The following is an 8,673-nucleotide window of genomic DNA, read 5'->3' as shown; positions in this document are numbered from 1 at the left end:
AAAAAAAAAAAAAAAAAAAAAAATCAAACAAACCAGTCATCTCACAGGGCGACATACCAGCCATAAGTGTACCCACATACACACGCACCTCTCCCAAAGGAGCTCTCCAAGGACCCAAGGCCACCTTTGGGAGGTGAGTTTTAGACACTAAGAGCAGAGGTGAAACACAGTTGACCCCGCTGTGCCACGCTGGGGGTCTTGGCCTCCTCTCTCTGAGTCTGTGACTTCAGGTGAGCATGATTCAGGTCCCTACAGCCGCCACCCAGCTGAACACAAGGCACCCCCACATGTGAGGCCTGCCTCGCCTCCACAGGGTTCCAGGACCTGCGGAGCGGGGCCCCGCTGGGGCAGGTTCCAGGTACCCCGCCCTCCCTCAGCTCATCTGCACTTGCCTACCTGCGGAAGCTTTTGCATGTAGCTGTCTCTGAGAATACTATCTCCTCCTAGCAGCCTCTGCCTCTCTGAGAGTTCGCTCACTGCCAGGAATCGGCTAGGCAGGAACCTGTTGGCCTGTCTAAGCAGGAGCTGCAACACACAACTCCACTGTGGGACAAGCTCACGGGGCAGCGAGGGGTGGGGAGGGCAGGGTAGCGTGTTTGGTGAAGGGACAAAGGAAGGCAGGAATCAATGATGTTTAAAAAAAAGATTCTCGGCCAGGTGTGGTAACCCACACCTGTAATCTCAGCAGTTTGGGAGGCCAAGACAAGAGGACTGCTTGAACCCAGGAGTTCAAGACCAGCCTTGGCAACCCAGCGAGCCCTTGTCTCTACAGAAAAAAAAAAAAAGGCCAGGCTCGGTGGCTCAGTCTATAATCCCTGCGCTTTGGGAGGCCGAGGTGAGTGGTTTGCCTGAGCCCATGGGTTGAAGACCCGCCTGGGCACCTTGGCGAGACCTCATCTCTACAATAAATCAAAAACTAGCCGGGCGTGGTAGTGCACGCCTGTAGTTCCAGCGCACACCTGTAGTTCCAGCTACTTGGAAGGCTAAGGTGGAAGGATCGCCGGAGCCCAGCAGGTCAAGGCTGCGGTGGCCGGGAGCGTGCCACTGCACTTGTCTGGGCGACAGAGTCAGACTGCAACTAAAAGCAAAAAAAAAAAAAAAAAAAAGAGAGAGAGAGGGAAAAATCAGCTGGGTGCTGTGGCTCATGCCTTTAATCCCAGCACTTTGGGAGGCAGAGGCGAGAGGATTGCCTGAGACCAAGGGTTTGAGACTAGCCTGGACAACATAGCGAGGTCTCACCTCTACAATAATTTTTTTAAAATTAGCTGGGTGTGGTGGTACATGCCTGTGGTTCCAGCTGAGGTGGAGGGATCACCTGAGCCCAGCAGGTCGAGGCTATGGAGGCTGTGAGCCTGCCATTGCACCCCAGCCTAAGTGACAGAGTGAGATTCCAACTCAAAAAGAACAAAAAAACTAAAAAAATAAGCCGTGTGTGGTGGTGTGCACTCGTGGTCCCAGCTACTTAGGAGGCTGAGGTGGAAAGGTAGAAAGATCACCTGAGCCCAGGAGGTTGAGGCTGCAGTAAGCTGGGGTTGTGCTTCTGCACTCCAGCCTGGGCAACAGAATGAGACGCAGACTCAAAAACAAAAAAATTCTGGGCCCTGAAGAAGAAAGAACAAGCCAAAGCCTGGAGGTCCTAGAGGGTCACAACAAGGACAAACACTCTCTCTGGAGACACAGAGGACCCTGGTGAGTACAGCTTATTTTCTGGTGGTGGCGGTTGGAGGGGGATGAGGATATTGACTGGCAGAGCAGCCTCCTCACTTGTAGGTGAGGAGCCCCAGAGAAAGCAGCAAGAGGGCCTTGAAGGGAGTCAGGGACCAAGACTCTCTGCCCACCCCATTCCTCAGGGCTTGGCTCCTGGCCTGGGAGGTTCCCTCCCTGGAGAGGCAAGGCCAAGGGCTCTTTGTTAGCAGTACCTGGGGGCTTGGCTGGGTTGGCTCCACTGAGGGCTGGAGAACCGCCGGCTGCGAGGGCCCAGGGACTGTGGCAGGAACCGTTGTCACCGCATTTGTCTGCAAGGGACAGATCAAAGGAGGGAAATGAGTGGGACTCTGCTAGCTGGTGATGAGGGGAAAACCCACAGCAGAACAAGCAATGTGTCCTGCCTGTGAGGGGACTCCTCTGGGCCTGCACGGGCCTTCCTCTGCAGCTTCTCAGACAACGAGCATTGGTCCAGTCCAGGGCAGTCAGATCCCTAACCCAGCACCCCGGCCTCCTCAAGGCAGGCCCAGATCATGGATCCCAAGGGGAGAATTTCAGAGAGCCTCTGGTGACTCTCGCGTCCTTACCCCACCCCTGAGTTCATGTTAAGACTGTCCCTTTGAGGACTGCAGCTTCTCAGAGCTGCTCTGTCTCTGCCAAGGCTCCTTGCCCCAGAGACTCCAGCATCCCCACATAGGACTATGGGACTCAGCAGACGGTGTGCCCACCTACCTCAGAGAAGGGATTGAATTCAGCCAGGCCACCTTGAGGGGCATTGGTCAGCTGGGTCACAGAGGGATCCTGAGGAGGTGAAAAAATAAACTTTAGACATGGAGAGAGATAAGAACCCTGGCCAGAGCCCACGAACAATCCCGGTGACACTAGGGTGAAGTGGGGTGGCTGCTGACCATCCCTTCCAGTCCCCTGAGAAGCCTCTCCTGAAGGCTCTTGTGCCCACCCCGCCACACCACGGCTGCAGTCCCTTCTCCCTTTCTGGAAAAGGTTCAACCAAGCTGACTTCCCAAGAGACCAAGAGCAAGCTCTGCACCCTGAGGCCTAAAAGTAGACATGACATGGGTTATTGTCCTATACAGCTTCAGAATGGGTCACAGTATCCACATCCAGGGAGTAGGTTTTTTGGGGGTACAGGGGGCAGGTTAGTGGAGTAGTGAGGCTAGAGATCTACTCTTCACTTTATAATCTTTCTGTACTCTTATTATTCTACAGAATAAATGCCTCTTATTTTTTTTTTTTTTTTGAGTTAAAGTCTCACTCTGTCGCCCAGAGTGGAGTGCAGTGGCATGCTCCCGACCACCGCAGTCTCAACCTGCTGGGCTCCAGCGATCCTTCCACCTCAGCCTTCCAAGTAGCTGGAACTACAGGCGTGCGCTACCATGCCCTGCTAATTTTATTTATTTATTTATTTTTATTGTAGAGATGAGATCTTGCCAAGTTGCCCAGATGGGTCTCAAACCCGCGGGCTCAGGCAATTCACTCACCTTGGCCTCCCACAGTGCGGGATTACAGGCTGAGCCACCGAGCCCGGCCTATTCCTCTTATTTTTAAAGAACAGTCTAAGGTTCTAGAACAAAAACATGCTGCTGACTGCTAGCACTGATTTCATTAAATCAGGCACACTTGCTAGGAAATAGAGTCTTGCTCAGAAGAAAGTCCAAGAAAAGACTGGGCGCAGTGGCTCAGCCTGTAATCCCAGCACTTTGGGAGACCAAGGTGGACCAGCCTAGGCAACTTGGCAAGACCTCGTCTCTACAATAAATCAAAAATTAGCCAGACGTGGTAGTGTAAGCCTGTAGTTCCGGCTACTTGGAAGACTGAGGCAGAAGGATTGCCTGATCCCAGCAGGTCCAGGCTGTGGTGGCGGGAGCGTGCCACTGCACTCCAGGCTAAGCAATAGAGTGCGACTTCAACTCAAAAAAAAAAGTCCAAGAAAATGTTTTAGGGTTTAGGGATCTTGAGAAATTATTTTCATAAAATGCAAGAATGTCCTCAGAACACAGTCTTGTCCCCCTGCCTATCTGATCTCTGCATGGGACTCTGTCACGCTCTTTGCTGTGCCCCTACTGGCCTAGGGCAGCTGTCTTCCCTTTGCCCACCCCACAGCAAAGGTGCAGGGCTCAAGTCCAGGTCCACAGCTATGACGAGGCTCTGGGCTCTGGGAGGAACACCCTGATGGTGGCCAGCTGAGTCTCCCCACCTCACCCCCACCCCCATCACTCAACCAGGTGCTCCTGCCCGTCAGGCCCAGCCACGCCCCCATGGATCTCCTCCCCGTTTTTTTTGAGATGGAGTCTTACCCTGTGTCCCAGGCTGGAGTGCGGTTGCAGGATCATAGCTCACTGCAGCCTCAACCTCCTGGCTTAGGTGATCGATTCTTCCACCTGAGCCTCCTGAGTAGCTGGGACCACAGGCACATGCCACTATGACTGGCTGATTTTTTTATTTTTGTAGAGACGAGGTCTTGGTATGTTGCCTAGGCTGGTCTTAAACTCCTGGGCTTAGGCAATCCTCTTGCCTCCAAAGTGCCGGGATTACAGGCGTGAGCCACTGCGCCCAGTCCTAATTCTTAACACGATACTAACATTAGACAGACCCTCAAAGAGTGATACCCTCAATTTACAGATGTATTAACTGGCACTTGCTATTGGGAGATAACCTGTCCTAGAACTCAAAATGGAAGCTTGTGGCCGGGCGCAGTGGCTTAAGCCTGTAGTCCCAGCATTTTGGGAGGCCGAGGCGAGAGGATGGCTTGAGCCCAGGAGTTCAAGACTAGCCTGGGCAACTTGGTGAGAACTCATCTCTACGATATATAAAAAAAAATTAGTCGGGCGTGGTAGCGCACATCTGTAGTTCTGGCTACTTGAAAGGCTGAGGCAGAAGGATCACCTGAGCTCAGCAGGTCAACACTGGGGTGGCCGTGAGCATGCCACTGCACTCCAGCCTGGGCGACAAAGTGAGACTCTAACTCAAAAAAAAAAGGGAGCTTGCTCCCTACTCTGAACATTTATAGAGCTGAGGGTTGCATGGAATATGTCCTCCAGCTGTATCACAGATACCACCTCTTATCTTCCCATCTGGGCCACCAATTTCCAGAGGGTGGGACTGTATCTGACCATCCCCAGGGCCTACCTCAGAGCCAGGCACATAGCCAGAACTCATTCTGTTCTCTGCATGGGCCTCACCCTACGCAGCCTCTATCCCCTCTAACCACTTCTGCAACAGAGACTGTGACTATGTCCTTTCTGCTGGACACCCTCTGCTCTGGTGGCTTCTGCTACTGGGAGAGTGACAAGGTGAGTTTCAGGAGGCCACCTGACAATTGAGGGACTAGCCCTGAGGTTACTCCATGGTTGAACGACCAGCGATTTTCTCTCAGAATGACCTGGCTCCCTGCAAGAAGACCTGGAGCTTGGTGTCTGTTCCCTTCTCAGATGAAACAGGCACCTCGCCACAGCTGAGCAAGCTGCAGTCACCGAAATTGGATCCATCGTCCATGGAACTGGCTACTCGACTCTGAGTTACCACAGGACAGAGGAACGGGGCATCTCTGGTAGCAGTTTCAGGTGCTGGCCTATATATACCTGGTCCAAGTACATGCCTGGAGGTGACCTCCAGACCCATGAAGAGATGCCATTTCCTTCACCAATGGCAGACAGAGGGGATTCTGGGGGCCTGCGGATGGTAGAGTGATTATGCTGTCTACTCTGATGCCTCCTCCTTTTCCTAAAATTGTAAAGACTTGGCCCCTGGACCCTCACCAGCTTCATCATAAACAAATCATGTCTCCCACAACAGCTTGGAAACTGCCACCAGGCACTCCGTGTCTTGTCCATATGTAGCTCTCAGTGCTTGGTGAAGCTCGGTCAGTGTTTGAGAACACCCGCACCATGCTGTGGGCTCTGCCTTCTTGAGGAAGCACTGCTCAGAAGCAACGGCACAGAGGAAAGGGGGGGCACCTGCACCACCACAGCAGCCCATGGGACCAGGAGCACCTTGTCTGGGAAGAGGAAGTGAAAGCCCTGAGACATGTGGGGACTTCCCACCTGAGGAAGCCTGGCTCTTTCTGAAAGCTGTGGGTGGCTTCGGGAGTCGCCAAGGCCTGGCAAGAGAGGAAGGGAGGAGGAACTGGGAAAGGGAGCTGACATTTACTGAGTGTCTACTATGTGCCAAATTCACCGCACAATGACGCCACTGTGAAATTCTAGCCAGCCAAGAACTGGCCACTGTGTCAAGCTGTCAGAAAAGAAGGCTCTACCAGCCTTTCTCTCCCTTGAGGGACTTATGGCCCACTGCCTTAAGAAATCCACTATTTCTAATGACTTAACTTCTCTCTTGAGCATCTAGGATGGTACTGGTTATGTCTCGTCCCTGAGAGAACTGAGAAAACAGTCACAGAAATCAGAGTGTGTTCGGCTGAGAAGGCCACAGGCACATCTCATTAACTCTCACAACAACCCTATTAGGAAGAAATATTTTGCAGCTGGAGAAGCCCAGACTCAGGGAGAGAAAGTAGTTTACCTAAGATATCAGAGGTATGGCTGGGCACAGTGGTTCATGTCTGTAATCCCAGCACTCTGGGAGGCCAAGGTGGGAGAATTGTTTGAGGCCAGTGGTTCGAGATCAGTGTAGGCAACATAGTGAGTGCCTATCTCCAAAAAAATTTCTTTAAAATTAAAGCATAAGCTCTAGCTGGGCGTGGTGGCTCATGCCTATAATTCCAGCACTTTGGGAGGCTGAGGTGAGAGGATTGCTTGAACCTGTGGGTTTGACACCAGCCTGGGCAACTTGGCGAGACCTCATCTCTCCAATAAGTCAAAAAATTAGCTAGGCACAGTGGCGTGTGCCTGTGGTCCCAGCTACTTGGAAGGCTGAGGCAGAATGATGGCCTGAGCCCAGCAGGTCGAGGTTGCAGTGGCTGGGAGTGTGTCAGTGCCCTCAAGCCTGGATGACAGAGTGAGACTCCAACTCAAATAAAATAAAATAAAACATAAAATCTCGAGGGTCGTGGCTGAGCCAGATTCTGAATTCTAGTCTGTCTCCAGAGCCACAAGATGGTAAACCCAAAGCTTGGCACAGTGCCTCCTGGATGAAAGGTGCTCAATCAGTAGATGGTTGAATGAATAAACCCCATTCCAGAAGGACACTGACAAGGCCTTCTGCTCAATTCCATACTGAACTTCAAAGAACTGGTTCTTGGGGAAACATCCTTGGTGAGACACAGGCAGAGTCTTTTGTAAGGACCACACTGACTGGCCTGAATGACAACTGTCAGCTTTCACTCTGAGTCACAAACAAAAAGTCAATAGCATCAACCTTCCTTCCCAATCACCGAGCGTCAGCTCACTGGTTCTTAAGTGGGTCAACTCGTTACTTAAAAGGATGGTAAGGGCTAAGTTTCACCCATGAAGAAGTAACCAAAAACTCCCTCAGTGCCACTCAGCCCGGCTAGTGCCTTTACTGAGTTTAGAACAAGTGAAAAACTCTTCACGCCATTCTTTTCATTCAGCAAACAGTTAGTGAGAGGGCCATACCAAGGTGAAGAGGACACAGCTCTCACCCTTTTGGAGCCCACCCTCTGGTACTCGAGACATGGGGGTACACTCCAACTGCATGCCAGGGACCACAGCAAGGTGCAGAGTGAAGGCAGGAGGGAGATCCCGTGGAGGGCGTTGAGAAAGGTCAGATTGCAGGAGGAGGAGGAAGAGGAGGAGGAGGAGGAGGAGGGTGAGAAAGGTCTGGGTCAGTAAGGTCCACCACCCTCACAGCAGGGCAAGGGGACAGGCCCAAGCAGCTGGGCGTAAGGGCACTGGGAAAAAGAAGCAGAATGTGGGGCTGGCGCTCCGCCAGAAGGGCCGTGAACAACACCCTTGTTTTCACTGGGTTGGAAGCCTCAGGTCCGGCCTGTGCCGGAGCTCTCTGGGGCTTTTTCTTGCCTCCCCCATCCTGTACTCCACCCAAGCTCCCAGCATGAGGCTTATTTCAGGTTCCAAATAAACACATTAAATAAACACCTCATGGACTAAAAAAACTCAGGGCCACACTCTCTGGGAAGCAGAGTCACCAACACTTTGGAGCCTCTGTAAAGGCCTTTTTGCTTTGGGATGAGCTGTGTGTCACAGAACAAGAAAAAGCAATTATCCTCAGAGTGGCTGGCTAGGTCCCTGGTGAACAGAGTCACAACTGGCCTTGGTATTCTCTGACCTGGAACCTGAGAATCCATCCAAAGGAAATATGACAAAAACATGCACAAATCTGTACCTGCAATGATATTCATTGCACTAAGATTTACAATAGGAGAAAGAAGCAGGAAACAGACATTCAATGACTGACAGCACAGGTCTGTTTTGGTCCACATCCCCCAGAAGGCCTGAACAGTCATTAAGTATCACTGCTATGAAGACAGTACAGCAATACAGAAAAGACTTTGCTGTAAAAATACTAAATTCTATTTTTCTCGAAAGCACTCATATAAAAAAAGACTAACAGGAAAATACATCAAAATAACAATGGTTGCAAAAAACTGAAAAACAAATGACTTATCTTTTGTATTCCAAAATTTCTATAACGTGATCATGTTATCTTTACTTTAAAAACATACATGCAGGGCCAGGCTCGGTAGCTCAGCCTGTAATCCCAGCACTTTGGGAGGCCAAGGTGAATGGACTGCCTGAGCCTGTGGGTTTGAGACCAGCCCATGCAACTTGGTGACACCTCGTCTCTACAATAAAAAAAAAAAAAAAACACACACACATACATGCAGTGTGGACACAGTGGCTCAGGCTTATAATCCCAACACTTTGGGAGGCCAAGGCAGGAAGACTGGTTGAGCCCAGGAATTCGAGACCAGCTAGGCAACACAGCAAGACCCCGTCTCTACCAAAAAAAAATATATTTTTTTGTGTTGGAGTCTCACTCTGTCACCCAGACTGGAGTGCAGTGGCCGCTCCCAGC

At 51.4% G+C, this 8,673-nt stretch overlaps 1 protein-coding gene across 2 annotated transcripts in view; it reads right to left on the bottom strand.

Moving 5' to 3' along the window:
• SCAMP2 (secretory carrier membrane protein 2) overlaps nucleotides 1-8,673 on the bottom strand; it is a 30,732-nt gene that overhangs the window by 12,709 nt on the left and 9,350 nt on the right. The window contains exons 2-4 of one of the 2 annotated variants that reach the window (XM_021715621.1): nucleotides 2,437-2,505; nucleotides 1,920-2,015; nucleotides 397-525 (exon numbers count right to left, since the gene is read on the bottom strand). In XM_021715621.1, the coding sequence (XP_021571296.1) occupies nucleotides 397-525; nucleotides 1,920-2,015; nucleotides 2,437-2,505 (294 nt within the window). The remainder of the gene's footprint in view (nucleotides 1-396; nucleotides 526-1,919; nucleotides 2,016-2,436; nucleotides 2,506-8,673) is intronic. The other variant, XM_008064203.2, reaches the window with a different exon arrangement.

This window comes from Carlito syrichta, unplaced genomic scaffold, assembly GCF_000164805.1.
Source record: "Carlito syrichta isolate Samal-C Ts95f unplaced genomic scaffold, Tarsius_syrichta-2.0.1 Scaffold307224, whole genome shotgun sequence".
Taxonomy (NCBI): domain Eukaryota; kingdom Metazoa; phylum Chordata; class Mammalia; order Primates; family Tarsiidae; genus Carlito; species Carlito syrichta.
This window is presented reverse-complemented; position numbering and strand designations above follow the sequence as displayed.